Here is an 18,956-nt window from a genome sequence, read left to right as displayed (position 1 = left end):
TCAAGTAAAAGAAGCGGAGATCGATTCACAGGCGATAGTTCTACTGATATTTCCACCGTTACTACTACAGTCACTAACCTCATAGAAAGAGATATTGATTACCGCTCGATTATTTAATCGGTCTAATACGTCTAGACTAGATATGTTGGATTAGGGTTAAGCATATAGCTGTTTATCGATGAGAGTATTAATAGATTAGTAGAAACTGGCATTGTCAAGCGAATATTGTTATTATGCTGCAAATAAGCACCGGAAAAACTTATTTGACAGTTAATAATAGAAGTCGTTTTAGACAAAGGTGCGTTTACCCTGCACTAAACTTAATCATGATCCTATATAGAGATATAGGCATACTATGAGTTGAACAAGGTCACTCCGGTAGAGGGTCAAATCACGAATCGTGCGGAGTATGACCCTAATCAAGGCTTTAAACTTTCATAAGTTTGATATATTAATAACAGTGAAACAGCTGTAACCATCTATAAAGTTGCGGTTTTATGTTTCTATGGCGATTTTTGCTTTAATTAGCATAGCTAGGTTACAAAATGTAAACATGTAGTAGAATGCAGACAGAGTAAGCGTTCTGATTAGGCGTGATTGCTTGCTCAGTTCCACATACGAACATACACGCCCATGATATAAAGTTATTTCTTCCGCGACCCAATTTTTTTTGTTACTCTTGATGTTTGGCGGTCTTCCTTTGCGTTTCGTTTGGTGCAGTAGTGGGCGAGGGGTCTTAGTCGTTTGTTAGTCTGCGAGGCATACGTTGCCGTTGTGTGGTATGTACGTGCGGATGCCTGTGGTATCTTCGAGCACGCCTCCAACTTGAACCCACTGGGTAAGCCTGCCTTTTGCTACGAGCGTTACTTTCTGGCGGGCCACGACAAGCTATAAGAAGAGGTCCCGCAATGTTTAAAAAGAAGAAAAGAACGCGTACTGCGCCCAGCGGCTTACATAGGAGGTTCCGTCGGGTCATGCTGGTACCCTATCTAGGCCCTCCATGGCATTCCTTGGCGACGGCAGTAGCGGTGAATCTAACACCGGCAACGAGTGCTGCTGCTGTGTTTGTGGCTTATGGGGTCTTTCGGTGTACGTCGGTGCCATTACGTATGCGTCTTATGAAGAGCCTACAAATGCTGGCGGCATTTAGCCCAAGAGCAGCATACAAAACGGAGAGTGATAACGCCAAAGTGCAGGGCCTTCTGCTCTCAGGGGTTGAGGATCTGACGTCGGGCTTTTCGAGAACATCATCGTGGAAAGGGGGAAGCAGTGGGCAATAGGGATGGCAGTAGGGGCTTCCGCAGGGACTTGGATAAACGGGGTTTTGCAGGGTCTTTTTGATCATTCGTTTGGGGACCTCTCGAGGCCTCTCTGTGTCGGCCAATGGCAGCGCTAGGGCGGTGCCTTTCTCCCTTCCCCATTCGCGTTGCTCTGCTGAGTGCAGTGGATCCTTCCGGCACCAGCGATGGGTGCGTGGTCGAGTCGCTGGTGATGGTGGGGTTGTTGTAGCAGCCGTAAAGCAGTAGTGATAGCTGCATGGTATGCTGCTAGCCGTAGTGGTGACGGTGACGGTGGTGGGGAGACTGCCGCTGCCGCTGCCATCACCGCTGAGGCCGTAGGTTTGCGTTGTGCACCATCATGCATGCCTGTGCGCTTCTCTGGCCGTCTATCTGTCTGTGTGGGCATGTATAGTGGGCTCTGCTGCTCCCTCTCGATGCTGGGTGTGTGTGTGCTGCGTTTCCATTCCATTTTATGTGCGGCTCGTCTCTACCCTCTCCACTCTGCGTCGAGACGCCCCACAGGAGCCGACTGGGAGGATAGGGGCTTTCCACCGTCCGTCGAAGACGGCAGGCGGCAGGAGTCGCTGGCCGGGGGAGCACTGGAGTGCCATCGACAAGGGGGCTTTTTCCCCGACTATGACGATGAGGCCTCCCTTGACGGCTATGGCTGGCTGAATCTGCTTTCGCTTAGCCATCCCACGGAATGAAAGGAGCGGGGACACACTGCAGCTGGGAACGTGTGGCATCGCGTGGGACGGAAGGGGGACGATCCGACGAATGGGGATTCCGGAGACTGGGGGATCTTGGACCCATCAGCCAGCCCCGATCACCGCTTCGCTCTGAATGGGCGACCAAAGGAATGCTTTCCCAGAGAAAACGGCTGTATAGAACTGCTCATGGGGACATCGAGCAAGCAAAGGAAGACGCACATACATACAAACCTTTAGTCAAGGAACATTTAATGTGACCTGAACGTTGGCTCTTTTGTCCAGTTAAACTATGAATAGAATAGAATTGGTAATATTTTCTATAACTCAATAACTTGTGCAATAACTTAGATTAGAAGAATTACGCGAGCCAGTGTAACGAACAGCAAAATGAGGTAGTACTATAGATCAGTTTGGCAAAATAATGGTGTGCAAATCGTTAGACATCTATTTCCACACTTGCCTACACGTATTTCTTTAGGACCTGCAGTCGCATTAACTGTATTTGAACCAAATGGGCATCTGTTGCTTTTATAAAGATAAAAAGCGATTAAAAACAGCTTACAGACCTAAACATGGGTAACTCCCACCTTGGTATGGATGGTGGCCAGTGATATCTCTCCACAGTATTGCGTTAATTTTAGTTTAAAGGTATTCATACATTGCCTTTTAGCATCACCATTATTAGTGGCTGACACGTGTTGTAAAATTAAGTCAAATTTCAAGTGGTCCTTGTCGATGTTTTAGGTCAACATTTGATGCGATGCGTCCAGTCGGTGGGTCTATTCTTGCATGATCCATTCGATGCGTCATGCCTAATCGTGCCTTTTTCTATTTACGGAATGAGCTGAACTAGTATTTTCGATATATTTTTCATGAACAATTTAGCTACAAGACAACAATACAAGCTAGAAACAAGGTACATTATTTGGTGTCTTCAATGAAGCACATTGCTGACTATTTTTGACAAATGCTTAATCAGTCGAACGCTATGACGATTACAAATCACAGGTTTCGATCTACTGTATTTTCCGTCGTACACTTAAGATCGTTTGTGATCGTCGTATCAACTTTTCGCTTCCATCGGCGGATGTCACCAAAGACTGCTTGGTATATCTAACCCAGAAACACACATGGCGAGGAAATACACAGATGCATTCTGGGAAGAGGACTTGAAGGTCCGCTGGTTAAAATACGCTTCTCCCATTGCTCGTGCAGCTACCGCTGTTGCCTTATCATCCCCCATACCCTCCTGTTCCACTTCATCTCTGGTTTCTGCTGCTGCGTTTTTCTTTTCGTCAACTCGCGATGGCTGCTTTCCTGATACGAGTCACCGTCGCTTCAGTTTTCTCTTTCTTCTAAACCTTACTTCATTCCACCAGCTCTAGAGCCTGGCACCGACCCCTGAGCTCCTGAGTACCTCGTGACCATGGTCTCTGCTGCTGCGGGGGGGTAGCGGTGCGGGGGCGAGGAGTAGCAGTGGCCGGTCACGGTGGCTTTCTCTCTGGCCGAGAACACCATAGTACGCCGCTGCGGATGCGAAGGGAGGGCGTGTATTTTATGGGTTTACCCATCTGCCAATCTCCCATCTGTAGGCGGCAAGCGGGCAACAGCAGCTGTAGCAGGAGAAAGAGACCTGATGAGACTCTCTCACACTTCAGCTTCTATCCCATCCCCATTTTGGATGAAAACGACCATCGCGACGTACTCTTTTTCCTAAGTTCTGCTTGCTCGTGACAACGCATGCAGCACTACCATAGCGCCGAATGCAGCTGTAGAGTACTCTCCGTTCTTGATGTTAACATCAGAACTGAGCTCCTCTGTAAACGAGACTCACAGGCTTCACATAGCCCCATCGTACTTCTCGTATTTTGTCATGCTCTTACATCTGTAAGATCAGTACAACTGCTCAGATCAGAGAAAAGCCCCTATAATGAAAAGGCTGGACGCATAGGACAACATGAAACTATACGAGACAAACGTTGTATGCGTAATTTATATAATACAGACGTGTGATTCACGCGGACTCGTTGTTTAGCGTTAATTTCTTTGTTTTATTTCTTATGGTTTCAGTAAACTAATTAACATCAATGAAATGTGTGGCATGTAGACACTGCTGATCAGCCTTACCATACAGTAGATTGCGCATCTATGGTGAAATCAACAAATGATTGCATACGTCTCTTTATATTATTAATTACAGAGTTATTATACTTGTTTAGTAACGAAGTAGTTAAGTATTTAGAAAAAGGAAGTTTTTTTACTTACCTTTTTCTGGAACTTAATGTAAGTTAATTTAATGTGTGCTTTTTCACATACAGCCTTACGATCGTTCATAAACAACAGTTCATAAGGAACATTCTTAAATATCGATGAGCTGAATATTCGTCCGAAATCCAATATACGTGTGTGTCTAAAATGCAAATAACCCCTTCAACATCTGCATAACCAGTACTAACAAATGACTGCCATTTGTGCCTAATAATTTGCTTTGCTGAGCATTTCGCCACAATCATTTATACGGCTCACACATAATTTTGCTTTGCACTCGTAATTTGTGCTTCGGTTTTTTTTCTGACCATGGCCTCAACGTCGCGACGAAGGAGGAGGACGCTGTAGTCTCCACCCACCCAGAGAGTGCCTGGACGCGTCAGAATGCCAGACGTCGCGGATGATTCGTATTGGAAACGAAACCGTTGCCCCGCCTCTTTAACTCGGTAGTGTTTCTACTGTGTCATTCTCTTTCCCAGTTCGTTTTGTGCGGTCCCCCTTTTTACGCAGTAACATGGCTGGGCCCGCCCCTAGACACACGGTATATCAGTCGCGGTCCAGGCTCCGAGTCCAGATTCAACTGGCTCGCTTGCGTTTCCTAGCGATTCCTTGTCCTATCGTAATATGTCCCTCCCATTTCCAGTGCGGCTGCACACTCAGTCGATTCACTAGCTCACCTTTTTCCTCCTAGCGAGTCCCACCCTCTTACAGCCACTTGTGTACGATTCCCGTTCGGTTTCGGATCCCTTCCGACTCCCTTCCCACTCGGCTTCGTCATGGAGCGCTTTGCTAGCTTTCCCTTCCTCCTTCGTATCCTCGTTTGGCTGGCTGTGAGCTCCGCAATTGGGCACTGTCTTTGCAACTGCCTTGGCCTGCACGCATCTGCGACCACGCTGCCTGCTTGCAGACTTGCCTGCCTTGTCGTACTTCCTTTTTCGTCGTCATTCCCTAAAGAGTTCCCTGGTTCCCTTTCCCAGGGGCGGTGGCCTGGCCGTTTGGTCTCTATTGTAGCCACAGCAGAAAGCAATGTACAAAGAACGAAGAAGATATTGTAAGTGCTTCTGTGAACGTATCTTCCCGGCGTCCCTTTCCCTCAAGAGATTTAATCGAAATGGAGGGTTGGAAGGGCCGTGGAAAGGGTCGGCTGAGCCTGGCCGACAGGGCCGTGCAGCAGTCGAAAGACCTACTCGGTGCTGGATGTCAACGAAGCCTACGTAGGGACGGGAAACAGGGAAACAACGTTAAACAGTCTCAGGCGTAGGAATGGAGCTCTAGGAGTGGGATAAACGAGGGGGTCTGAAGGGTTGTCATTGGCAGTAGGGTATGGGTCGCATTCACTTCCCTTTCGGTTGTCTCTCCGGTGGTCCTTGATAAGCTGGGCCAACTCGGAACCAATAGGGCTGTTTTCCCGGGCTTTTGTGGGCTGTTGTTCCCGTAATACCTCGCCAGACACCGAACTCCTGTATCCCCGTCAGATAGTTCGGTTCGGGGTGTCCCGCTAGTGGTGAGTGCTGGTTGTCGGGATTTATCGTTACTGGCCGACGGTGGCTACAGATGACGACAGCGACGACTGCCGGCTGCCGCCCAGCCTTGAGCTAGGGAATTAATCAGCTAGATGCCAGCTCGTTTCCACCCTTCGTTCCGTTCAGGAAGTCGCCAGCTAGTTGGTAAAGGAATAGAGCTGGAGCTGGAGGCAAGGGAGTCGGTTGTAGAGGTAGCCGGAGGAAAAGGGATGGACAACCGCTGGGAAGGCAAAGAGAAAATCCGCGAGAGAGGGGAAGACATGCCTCTGTCGCAGAGTTCTGACGCTAGTACAACTCTCGGCCACGACGAAGAGAAGCAGTGGAAACCATGGAAAGGGGAACAGAAAGGAACTATTTAGGTGGTGAAAGTCGGTACGGGTATGGAGGCAAGTCACTGTGCGGAGGAACAATTTGGCTGCTAAAGCCCGAGCTAGGGTTAGAAACGGATTTGGGGCTACAAAAACCCCAGCAGATAGAGACGAAGAGAGGGTCACCGAGAGGCCACTGCGAAGGTGGTAACTGCCCCAATGAGCTATCGCGCCACAATTAATAGAAGCCGTCGCTTTCTTCATGAGACTGTGTAGACACAATTTTTCTGTTCGAACGAAATTATTTCGATTGTGACAGTCATCTACCGAATAAAACGGAAACAGTGTAAAAAGAACTTCTCTGAGCATATCGTTGAACGCAACTAGATCAAAAAATGGCTATTTTCACGAATAACCGGGTCTCCTGCTAGAAGAAATACTGGTAATATGCAACATCACGCAGCAACTGCTTCTGATAAATGATGAATAATAACGGTACCATACCCTATTCCTCCATTCAACATCTAAGCAGCTGTGGCTCGAGGGCAGCAAGCTAAGGCCACGAAGAAATGATAACTGACAGATCACCAATGAAATAAGGCTTACTTAGCCTATGTGACTGTGAACTTCGAAAAATCGTTTGTTTAGAAGTGATGGCAAGGCGACGGTGCAACTGAATGACATAAATGGCCCTTATGATGGTAGGCCGGCAGACCGATATGAACTGCTTCTTTAACCATTTTTAGCTGAGCAGCCAGAACTGACCTCAGACTAGTTATCACACTATTCGTTGTTATTTCTACTGAAGTAAAACAGTGATCAATTTATGTTTGTCGTAGTTAGTCTGCTGCACTAAACCACCCACAAGGTCTCATGTGGTTAAAAGCGCTGCTGTAAGTGTTATCTAATACAGTCGAATGACTTTTCTATCAAGATCTAAATGAGGAGATATTCGTACCACGAATGATCCTGAATCGTTTTAGGTATTTGTGATTGTCGTTTATCATTTGAGACGACATTGTCCGACGTAAAAGTTGGACAGCTATAAATATTTACGTTCTCTCGTCGAGTGATGTTATCGAGGTTTCGCAATAAAAATCCAAAGAGACAGATAAAACGAAAGATAGATAGCAAGCGTAATTTCAACAAGCTGTAGCGTTGCAAGTGGTCCGGTTTGGTCACCCGTGGCGACAATAAGCTGCTGCAGTCTTCATTCCGTGCGTGTCATCAATCGGTTTATCCGTCAAAGTGTTTCGCATCAGTGGCTGCGTTTCTGATCGGTTATAGCCAATGCACATATGCAGAAATTAGTCATTCTATGCTAAAGTGACTTTCTTTATGATCGGTCGAAAATTTGAATTCCCGCATTCCCGTACCTAATACTGCTATTAGATGAATAAATACTTCGTCTTAATATTATTATTATGTTTTAATTTTAGTGATTATAAGGAGCAATTAGCTCCATCCCCGTTATTTAGATGGCTAGTCGTAGGGTTGGCTATAAACAAATTGAACAATTTATACGGTATGACATACACTCGGTATATACTGGTACATATATGACTACAGATCGACATACTATGTAAAATTATAATGAAAAGAGGTCGCTACAGACAGTGAGCAACAGTTCAAGTTCACGAATTTTGAATTATTATTATTATTAGGGAAGAAGGGAAAAAAATTTTCGAAAAAAAAAAAAAAAACACTGATTATTGCATATGAGCTGGATCATGTTACTTAACAACGGCCAATAATGATAAGGGCAATGAAATGGACGGCCCAGCCACAAACTTCACATGCGCAGGATGAAAACCGCAGACATTTGGAACAGGAAAGGTAAAAATTAGTTACCGTAGTCATCGTTATCAGGATGTTTCGACTGAAACAAAAATAAGCCGATTTCTGCTTGTATCTCAATTGAATACACATCGAAATACGACTCTCTCTAGCTCGCAGTGTTGTAAATTATATGTTTGTCTATAGCCTTGACATATTTTTGGAAATGTCACGGATATTTATTAAAAGCTCCGCTTATGCCATAAAGGCACACGACACAAATCCATGGCGGACTATGGTAATGAGAAATTAGAGCTGAAGTTCAATGATGAGGCAAGTTCAAACTACGAAAAATAAATAGCGGCTACTGCTCACATCTACGGAGGTTCAAATCTACTTTAAACTCGACAACCCTGCAGTGAATCACAATGATCATCATCATCATGACCGATTTATATGCACAAGTCTAGCCACAGAGCGAATACGCTATCTTAATTTGTTACAATAAAGACAAAAATATTTCGAACCGTACGTCCGCTACAGCCGTTAAACATTGCTTCAGATGCCGAACAATGTTCCCTACGTGCTAGTACTAGTAGCTTGACGCCCAAGCAACGACTGTGGCTTCCTAGTTCTTATCAAGACAAATAATGTCGCTCTGTCATTCTATGATTTCGTTACTTCTGCATAATATCGATCAAGTTTAGTTGTTGCATTGTGAGCAATTTGTCAAAGCTTTAGTGACGAGTGACGCGTTGTATGTGTCGTCTGCGAAAGGAACGACGCGCTTCTTGAGGTTCATAGCGAATCCTCCAGATGGCGCCACCGGTTCTGTTGTCGCGATTCTAAGATATCTGGTGGATTGATTGTAGGCAAGCGTATTCCGTTATAATACGATCTGTTTTTTAAGATGTACGAACTGTTATCGTGCTAGCAGAGGAAATAACGACCTGGATATGCAGACCGAACTAGAGCATTTGCTCTCGTTATTATAGAAAACCATTATCATTTTATAGTGAGAATTTTTACTAGTAAGCTTGCCCCGTGACTACTATTGGCGAACCACCCAAATAGTTTTGTTAGAATTTATTCGAGTTCGTAATATTCATGAATCGTGATTTAAGAGTTGACGAAAAATCACGAAAATATACATCATACGAAAAGCTAGCCAAATATCTTGAGGTGTATTTCACTGTGTACATGAAAAAAATTCTACAAAAATAATGCACAGCCGGTACTTAAATATTAAGCTTTGTCTTGTATCATGTCACTTCGTTCTGGTCTTATTGAACTTGATAATATAGAAATAATAGGACATAATAATAGGAATAGTATAATTTGATGCCAATTGGCTTGTTATCAATCGCTCAGAGTCGATTTTGCAAATGTTTTCTTAAAACTGCAATGGGTTTTCTTAAAATTGCTTATTCAAAAATACGAAACGTATAAAACTAAAAAACGAAAAGCAATTTTTTTTTTCATATTTTTGACGATCACATCTTTATTAATTTAATAAATTAAATCAATTATTTAACTTACTATTATGAGTATTACGATCACTACGTATCCTGTGCTGTGAGTGTGTATGTGTATGGACATCACAAATAAATATAATGATAATTATCGTAGAAATAATATGCTAAGTTGTAAGCTATTAAGTTGGCCCATTATATTGAATTAGTTATGTTATCGATTAAATTAAATACATTTATTCAGCAACGAGACATGCTGAGTCGGCTCCTCGTATTGCAACCTCGCACCTCGTTCAAACACGCTCTCTCCTGTTGATTCGTGTATGTTCATATACTCAATCCGTTATTTGCTCGTCTAATATACATTATGTTAGTTTGTTTGTTTGCGAGAGGTTTTCCTTTTCGTTGAAACAGATGATGACTTTTGTGGTGCGAGCTGTCGACAGTAGCATGCGGTTTCAGTAACAGTCCCCTTTCGATGATGATGAGGATATATTAGAGCGTATTTTATCTCCACAGAGCTCGCAAAGGAGCGCCAGCAGATCTGGCTGGGCAGCCTACTTGTCCATTGTATTTTTTGTCTATTTACAGAACGTGTGCTTACACATAATTGGCACAACAGTCAGCGTCGCATTCTATTGCGCAAAATTTTACACACTGGCGAAGCCGGTGAAATACGCCATCTAATGGCCGGTCCTTTGTGAGCTGTCAAACACCTATATTCGTATGAGATCTACAAGATTACATGAGATTCTATGAGTAGCAAAAGCGGAACGCAGTGGCTGGGTAGGGATCCATTGGTCAGATCAAACGCGAGCGTTATTCAGTGAAATGTGGTTTCCCACCCGCGCATCGCTACAGAGGCCGGAGGTAGATTTGAAGGGATTCCTCTTCGTCGTGTCACGGACAAACATCAGTGACAAGCTAGAAAAGAATGGTGCTATTATAATGGACAGAAGAAAACCTCAGTTGAGCTTGCCTTCGACTACGTCGAACAAAGTCAACCGCGGGCCGCAAAATACTTCATTTTAATGTGAACATAATGTTGAAGTTTGCCTTCGGATTTTCCAGTTGGCCATTATTCGAAAAGTTGGCTCAGCTAACTTATGTCAATGATTAATTATTGACACTGAATACCTATTTTGTCAACAAATAAACTTGATGTTTTTTTTTCTGCTCTTGTGTATAAAAGCAAATAAGTCGGGCAGTTAAAAGGATAAAGACGTCAATGGTGGATGCGGTTGACCCGCCATGATTCTCATTGGTCGCCAGCCAATGCCTAGTATCAACTCAATACCTCCCAGTAACCTGCAGGCACAAATCGTTTCTAAAAAATCGTTACTTCAGAAGGTTTTTCCATTCTCTCTAAAGGAGCGGATATTCACATGATTAGGCAGGATGACCTATGTACACATTTACGTACGAATCTAATTTTGTTTGATCGTAACGTCCGCTTCATCATGGTCGCATGAATATACATAATAATAATAATAATACAAATACTTTTCCTTTCGTTCCGCGCATTCTACTATTGATATGCATCGCTCATTGTACGGTTAAGCCCTTGGCAGGTGGCGAATCATCTGCAACAAGAAAAAAAAAACAAACATGTAATTAATGTGCGCATTTCGACACGAACATAAATACTAATTACCAAAAACAAATAACTTGATACTACTAATGTTCCATTTTTAATTTTCACGTTATTGTAGATCCACAGTATTTCATGGTTTAACGCTCGGTCTCATGGGGCAAGTCACAACGTTTTTTTCAAAAATAAATTGCTTTCTTTTTTTAGCTTTGTTATCCCAAGAACGTTTCTGCTATTTTTCTAATTTTCTCACACCTCTAGTTTAGGATCAGTTATCGTCGCGCGACTATTTCCGTGGTCAATTTCTTCATTGACTTGTCCATCAACCATCAGCTCCTTCCCTCCCGCTTCTACTCGCTTACTCTATTCGTAACCGGGATTCTTTATGTAAACTGGTATGCATAGGCTCCGCAGCACCAGCAGCAAAGTTACTCCTTTGTTCATTTTCATATTTTACAACATTCCTCATAGTAGACAGACACATGCGAGGCTTGTCTGATGATCACTCACTCAGTGAACTCGGTCGTTGCTTGGCTTTAGTCCGGTAGCACGACCGCAACAGCCAGCAGCGTACCTTCATGCATGGGTAAAAGTAAACGAAAATACTTTTTTTGGCCTTTCATCACCGAGTAAGAACCCAATTTCTAGCAAAATTTTCTCGTAAAACGTTTTTTTTTTTTTCACTGAATACCTATTTTCTCATTTTAGTTCGCCGAAGTAATAGCAAAGAAGGCTTCAGTTGCAAAGCGAACGTTCGAGGAAACGTTATTTTCTCCATAGCGATAAAATTATTTTTAAGGTCACACTCAGTCAGTTCACGATGTCCACACGTATCGTCGTATATGTCTGCTTACGTAAATGTGCTCGTGTTATGGATGTGGCGCACGGCGAAGAAGACTCCATGTATATAGGTTACGAAGTACCTTTGTGCCAAAAGACCGATTGACAGAGTTTCAGGTATCCGTGGGCACATAGTTCGCTAACAGCCGATAGTTCGACATGGTCCAACTTGGACCTGTAGCCACCCTCCAAGATACGTTTGCAAAATACGGGTCGGCTGGGGCACTGAGTACTCTAGCAGCAGCAGCAGCAACGGCAGCAGATCTTTTTGTGATGCTTTCAGCCAGTTCACCTTTATCGTCTTGAGTCCCCCTGCAGCGGTGCTCATACTCCCTAAGTGCTATGGGAAAGCCAGAGCAGCAAGAAAGAAGCGAGACAGCGACGGGCAACGGGGTAAGACGGGGGCGGGGCGGGGCGGGGTGGGGGTGAAGGCAAACAGACGCTGATGGATCTGATCGCTCTGGTCGCCAGCGCCAATGAAGAAGAAGTGCGCATATTCTACAGCAGGCCGACTAAAAGTAAAGGGCCTCGAAACGCAAAAGCGAAGCGTATCGTCATTACAGCACGAGCCACTGTGGTTGCGAACATAGCAAAGGGTGCAGAGCTATTTGCATATTGTGCAAGAGCCGCCGTGGCTGCTGTCGCAGTCACCGCTACTATACCGGTCATCATCGGCCGGGCTAAGCCACCTGTGATATAACTGAGACCCAAGAAGAGTTTTCTTTGTCGAGTGTCTGAAGAGGTGTGTCACAATGCGTTCCTCGACATTCACCAATGTTCAAAGCGACTTGCATGATTCACTATTACGTGCGCTTTGATGACAGGTATGACGACGTTGAGCAGTTGAAATTGAGCAAGAGCGTTGACGTTGACGTTTACCTGTTCTGTGCCGCCAAGTTTCTGGCAGTACGGAGCGTTAACGAATCATTTAGTCCAATTTACGGCACACAATTTGGTAGCTGACGTTTACTCAAATCATGGTACGTTCAGTAAAGGATTCATAGATTTTTGCATTCGTCATGTTTCTCGATTCGGGTAAAAAACCGATCGCTCTCATCTGAAATTTCCTCAACGCTCTCTAAACAAGCAACAGGAGTAAACAATTAATGTTGATTTAGTCTGCCAGGCTTGTCGTACATAAGGATAGCAGTTCTATTACAGACATGTGTTTGGTGACCTTTAAGATCTACTTTAAAGCTTTACCTGGCATGCGTGGTCTGTCTGAACGAAACGCAGACAACGCATTTCATCGGTCATCTGATTATCGCGCAGATCTGTGATTTTGTCAACGTCATTACATCCTTCCTCATTACGTTTCTCGAGTTCGCCAGACATCGATCATGATTGGAAGCCTATGTATTCCTCATAGAGGCACATTCTTTAGTTGCAGGCAATTATTCGATCCTATCTCTAAGGCCGCTGCCTTCTCAGCGTCACCTTTCGTTTTTTTATTTCTTTTCCATTTTATTCTCTCTACGTGTCCCTCACAATTTTGGCGGTACATCTTTCCGCCTTTTAGTCTTTACTGTGCATGTGTTTTCTTCTTCTATACTTCTCCAAAAGTAGTCTCGACCTCTACCTTTTTGCCTTTTCTCTTACTTCTTCACCTACATATAATTATTATTTAGTAGCTACTTCGGCCTTTCTTAAACTGTTGTTACTTTTAATGACAGCATGAGCACTTTTGTCATCGTATCAGTCGGATCTGAAGCTGCTTACTCATTTGGAGGTGTCTGGGAACTTTTCAAGACAGGGGTGGTTTGAAGGGGTTGAGGATGCTGTCGTGACGAAGGTTTGTCGTCGTTCTCGCCTTTGTGTGCGTCACAGCTGCTTACAAAGTCGACTTGACGGGCGACCTCATTGGGGAAGAAAATGTAAGAAACGGGCTGAAAGGGCAGGCGTTCGGGGAGAAGTGGAGAAGCAGTAGAAGCATCACTGCCACAGAAGCAGCGACAGCAGCGGTGAAAGTCATCACAGTTATCATCAGAAACGCCAAAGGATGGCTAATGTTGCGGCAGCAGTAGCAAGGGAGTTACGAGCGAGATGACTGGCTGCAGCCCGCGAGAATCTAGAGACGGCGACGGAGTCTGGGTTTATCCCTGTATGCGTTGTTGCACTACGCACCGATCGAGGTGCATAGAGAAGCCAACAGACTGAGCTCGGCCCGGCAGCAGGGTTCTGCACTCATTCATGCTGGTGATCCATCACCGACGTTCTGTATCCCATGCAGTCTTTCCTCCGTCCCTCAACCCTCGTTCCACCTCTATCCGGAAGCGAACAGAGGCGACGCGTGGCTGACGCAAGAGATGCAGGAGCCGCAGTCATCGGCAGCAGCCGCTGTCAAGCTAGTACGACAACGAGAGCAACGGCAGGAACAGCGGCGTGGTATAGAAAGAACACTAGGGCCATTGAAGAGCAATAGCACCGGGCAATTGAAGCTGCAGGCAAAACATGCCCGACAACCCCTTTTTAACCCAGCTCTGCATCCCTGTCTAGGGAGCGTCACGGGTGGGGGTAGCTGAATCGTGGGGGCAGCTGAATCAACAACATTATCTCTATGCTTAGCTGTGCGTGGCCGCAACGCCTTATTTTATCATGCTTCTTGAAGGCTGTTTCCAGCATTTGCTAACGGTAGTAGTTAAACCTCTCTAACGTTCGTCTATTGTTCTGCTAGACAAACTGAGCAGTACTGAACTCAGTTTAGTGGACCGAAATGCTTGCCTCTTCTGGACATGTAGTTATCAGTTGTCATCCTGTCTATTTAATGCTATTATTACAACAAACGGATAAGTAACAGGAAAAAGCGATTCTGGACCGCCAACAGGAATTTCTCAACACGTAGTCTCGCGCCGCAGTAAGCGCTTATCAAATGAAGCACGGCGTTTGCACACCGATTCTACTACATAGGGTCATCGCGTTTCCGAGTGTGTTTGGACTTTGTTTACCCAGATACATTGCATAGATATACACGGCTCACACCTTTGTGCGATGCAGTAACGAGTGATGACAGAAGCTCTGATAGATCACCTATTTTGGGACAATTAATGTTCTATTTCCTGGACCGCCCACTCAGACTATATCTGCAGTTTCTCTATGTAACTGGGCAGCAGTTGTCCAAAAATTATGATTTTGGTAATTGATATGCTGAGGTAACAAAGACGTTAAAGCCTTTAGACAGCCGAAAATTTCTCGCTAAACCAAAGTCCACATTGAATACATACGTAGGAAACTAGGTCAAAAAGATCCGTGTTAACGAAATCTTACTAATAAAAATAGCCGATTTCTCGCAGTAAGAGCTACATAAAATGGATCTTCTACACAGGAGTAATCATGTGACAAAATTGTTCCAGCATCATAAATTATTTCGGGATTCACGGGGATGAAAATTATAGATACTCTAAGCTCTGTTGATTCCTACCCATCTAATTCCAGAATACATATGATTAAGTAAATTGAAATCTATAAATAAGCGAGACATGCTATCCTGGAACGAGATAACCTCGTAAAGATGTTTGTGATAATTGAAAATGGTCGCAACCGATTCTTATCCCCAAACAGTCGCGAATAGCAACTTCTGAAACGACTCACTGCGTATGACCATTAGAAATAGCTAATATATATGTTACCTAAGAACGTGGCCCATTCTTGAAGAGAAGCTTGTACATTCTTTGCACGACACCAGAGATGCAGGCCATAACAATCGTATTGACGATTAGCTTAGGTTAAATAGGCCATGTTTTCCCAATTACAAGCACAATTTCTGTATCGTTTGCTTAGTGAAACGTTAAACACTTATCTACTGATCTGCGATACGATGTCGCGGGTGTCTGAGACGGGCGTCGACAGCTAGGCCTGTTTTTTTTTATTCTCCGATATATTCTTGTGCTTTTGTCTTTCTATATCGCTTGCTCAAGTAGACTCGCAGAGAACGATGCAAGGAAAAGGACAGCCTAGTGCATGGGCAAATAGCGGAATATGGTAGAAAAAATTACACGGGCCAAAAGTTTTATGCCCAGATCGGCAGTACAAGTGCGAGTTTGCGAAAGGTGACACAGAAACGGAAACAAAGTAAACTGTGCTTAAAGCTGCCGTTGCAAGAGCAGCTGCCGTCACGGCTCTAAATATTTGATTGACATGAAGCGTCGTTAGTGCGGTTTTTTGTTAGTTTCTTCGTTACCAGATAGGTGTTTGCTGAAACACTACTATAATAGCTTTGCTGTGGTTTAACCATTGCGCGAATAAAGAGGTGAGGCGTAGTCTGAACAAGCGATGGGAAAAGAAAAAAGCGGGTTGAAAAATGATCAACGCAATGGGGTTCGATTGGAACTACGCGAATCGACGACGAAGAGGACGACGTCAAAGCAGCAAGGACAAGAGACAAAGATCAAACGATTGTCCGTGTTTCCCGAAAAAGTGGGCATGCGCGTATGTATGTGTGTGCTCGATGATGAAACAGAATAACAAAAATTAGAAAACGTACGGGGTGCAGTGAAGCCATAGAACGTTGATCTTTGTCAGGTGCTCGATGCTCACACGGAACGAAAAGGAGGAGAATTTAGTGGACAACGAGAGAGAGGTGTATTTGGTTTTAATTTCGAGTTAATTATCTCTATCTGATGTCGGTCAGCAGTAGGGGGCACATCCCTCATGCGATTTCCTATCTCCCTTCAGGTCAGCCCGTCGTCCCACTCCCATTAGCTTCAGCTCTGATCACCCCAAATGATCGGGAATGTTACCAGAGCTGATGGGAACCAAAACACATGACACACTATTAAATGAACGGAAGGTCAAAAGCGCAGCAGCCAATTCGTTCTTCAAGGGAAAGACAGCGGCACATGTGCGGTATAACGGTACAACAGGTCTGGTAAACCCTCACCGGTCATTAAAATTTGCATTATTTATTTACTGTTGTCTAAACATTACGCCCAATTCATTTTTGTACTAAATTACGTTACACAAAGAGAAGTTCCAGCCGTTAGCTACAAAAACGTAACGTAACCTTAGCACGCACGACGTTTTGAAGCAATAAAGGTTGATTCACTGCGTCGATTGTCAATCCAGCTGCAAGGGACCTGTTTCTTGTTTTGTGGTCTTATGATGTATGTATTGTGTAATTTTAAGAAAACTCCCGTTATCTCACCGTTGTCACATTAGTCGAAGCAATGCTAAGCTCCAAGAAAAGCCTTTTTTTTCCATCCGTGCCCGATGAACACTATCCACAGAAAAAAATTCATTGAGAAATGATTACGATTGGAGTTTGTGCAATGATGTATAGTTAGTGAAAGAACACTCGATAATACATATGCTTTGCATGAGCTTCTATGAACGAAGCAAAAGGACGAGCCAAGATCTATCGGCAAATAGGTTGGCAGTATTGCACTAAAATCCACTGCGACGAGTGCGATCTCAAAGTTTCGTGCTTTCGTTGTTTTTGCTTTCACTTCCGTCCTTCTTTACCTTCGCCACACGTTATCCAAGAAACAACATAAGGCCGAAGCAAACAACGAACTAGCATGGTACGGACCAACGCATTGTTAGAGAAAAGTGCCAGGCTTTAGACTCTGAACGGTCAAAACGCGTTCCTAGTGAACCTTACGGGCACGGGAGAGCTAGGAAGACTGAAAGGAGGAGAAGACGGGAACGCGTTGGTTAACGCAGCAGCAGCAGCAGCAACAACAAGGGGCTTCCAACTAGCCAGGCAAAGAATTAATTAAGTTTTTAGTACACCTCGGCCGGCGCGTATACCAGCAGCACCAGCAGCTGCAGTTGCAGAAGTGTCGGCCGAGGGCAGCAATAGCATGAGCAGTAGCAGGAGGAGCAATGCCTCGATCCCCTTGGCACTCAGGCTTTGCTACTCGGAAGAAGCAACAACCCCCTTTTAACAGGCAGGGCAATTCCACGTTGCCGCCCCATTCAAGCAGTATCTTGAATTGGTCCTGTCTACTACTTCTCTAACCCTGCAATCAGGCCTATAGTTCTTCCTCAGACATCGAAGAAAAACGCACGAATAGAAGAACGAAACAGCTGGCGACGGCTGACTGCTGCTGCCCTCGCCAGAGGATGTCGCTACCATCATCGTGTGAGCAGCGATAGCACCGAGTTCTTTCATGGAAGAGGCGTTCACGCTGATTTCGCATTGAGATTGCTTTTACCGCTTGGCGACTGCTTAGCGAATGAACGCTGGGTAAAAAGAGGGAAAACAGAGCCGTATTATATTCCCGCTAAGCTTAAACTCTTTAGTTTCCTTGTTGACGCAGAGACAGTTAGGGAGAAATTTAAGATAGCGAATTCGGGCTCAGAAAGGGAAGATGGAGGGCTAAGCGCTTGGTATTTGAGGCATGCCAACAAGCTCAGCAATCGTTGGAGCTGAGGATGATAGGACGACAGACGCGAATATAGTTAGCGTCGGCGCTACAATTCTCGCCTACGAAAAGATTACTGTAGGAAAGCAAGAGTACCTTTTGCCGCAGATAACTCAAGAGTAACGGTATATTTAAAATACGTTCAGTATATGCAAACGATAGTACTCTTGCATCTGAGCTACTGTTCTACGAAAACCTTTCTAGCGTTCTCATCTTCTTTATGACTTTCTGCCTGTGGCTCTAAACAATACAAAAGAGACTGACCTCGCATCTTGGAACGAAGTAACAAGAGTAAGAAGCTAAAATCTGCTACGGACGCTCCAGAATCGAGATGCTGTTGCCGATAAGGTAACGTCCATATTGCACGCTCAACCAGCTGGTTGAGGTGGTAGTTCGGCACCATCTGTTAAAGACGTGGCGCTTTTTGCATTGGTGTCGACAGATTATGCGTTTTCAACATCTCAGCATTTTCCGCGCAATTAGCGAAACTTAACAGTGGCAGCAGCAGTCGTCCACGACGCTAACAACACGAGTAACAAAAGCAACGGCACCGAAGGACGCGAGCACCGTCAGCATAACGCAGAGGTAGCATCGGGTAGGGTATCAGGTCGGCGTCATATAAACACATGCTCGTAGCACAAAGTGGCGTCCGTCGCCTGAAAGGCGACGTGGCTCAAAAGGCATCGCCGTCTGCCACCCTTTCCTTCTCGATTAAAGGCAAACTTTTAGCGTTTTGCCAAGTCTGACTTGCCGCCGCCGTGTCGTCACTGCCACTTTGGGGTCAAATTTAGGAGACGTTGAGAAGCTGTAATTGCTACAGGGCTGG

The 18,956-nt window shown here is 44.7% G+C and overlaps 1 protein-coding gene across 9 annotated transcripts in view; it reads right to left on the bottom strand.

The window, feature by feature from the left end:
• Positions 1-9,344: 9,344 nt before the first annotated feature.
• The window catches only part of LOC111243268 (uncharacterized), a 165,509-nt gene continuing 155,897 nt past the window's right edge, over positions 9,345-18,956 (bottom strand). For all 9 annotated transcript variants that reach the window (XM_086980541.1, XM_086980532.1, XM_086980552.1 and 6 more), the window contains one exon: positions 9,345-10,920. In XM_086980541.1, the coding sequence (XP_086836667.1) occupies positions 10,894-10,920 (27 nt within the window). In that variant the 3' untranslated portion in view covers positions 9,345-10,893. The remainder of the gene's footprint in view (positions 10,921-18,956) is intronic.

Source organism: Varroa destructor, unplaced genomic scaffold, assembly GCF_002443255.2.
Source record: "Varroa destructor unplaced genomic scaffold, Vdes_3.0 BEIS01000001.1, whole genome shotgun sequence".
NCBI lineage: Eukaryota > Metazoa > Arthropoda > Arachnida > Mesostigmata > Varroidae > Varroa > Varroa destructor.
This window is presented reverse-complemented; position numbering and strand designations above follow the sequence as displayed.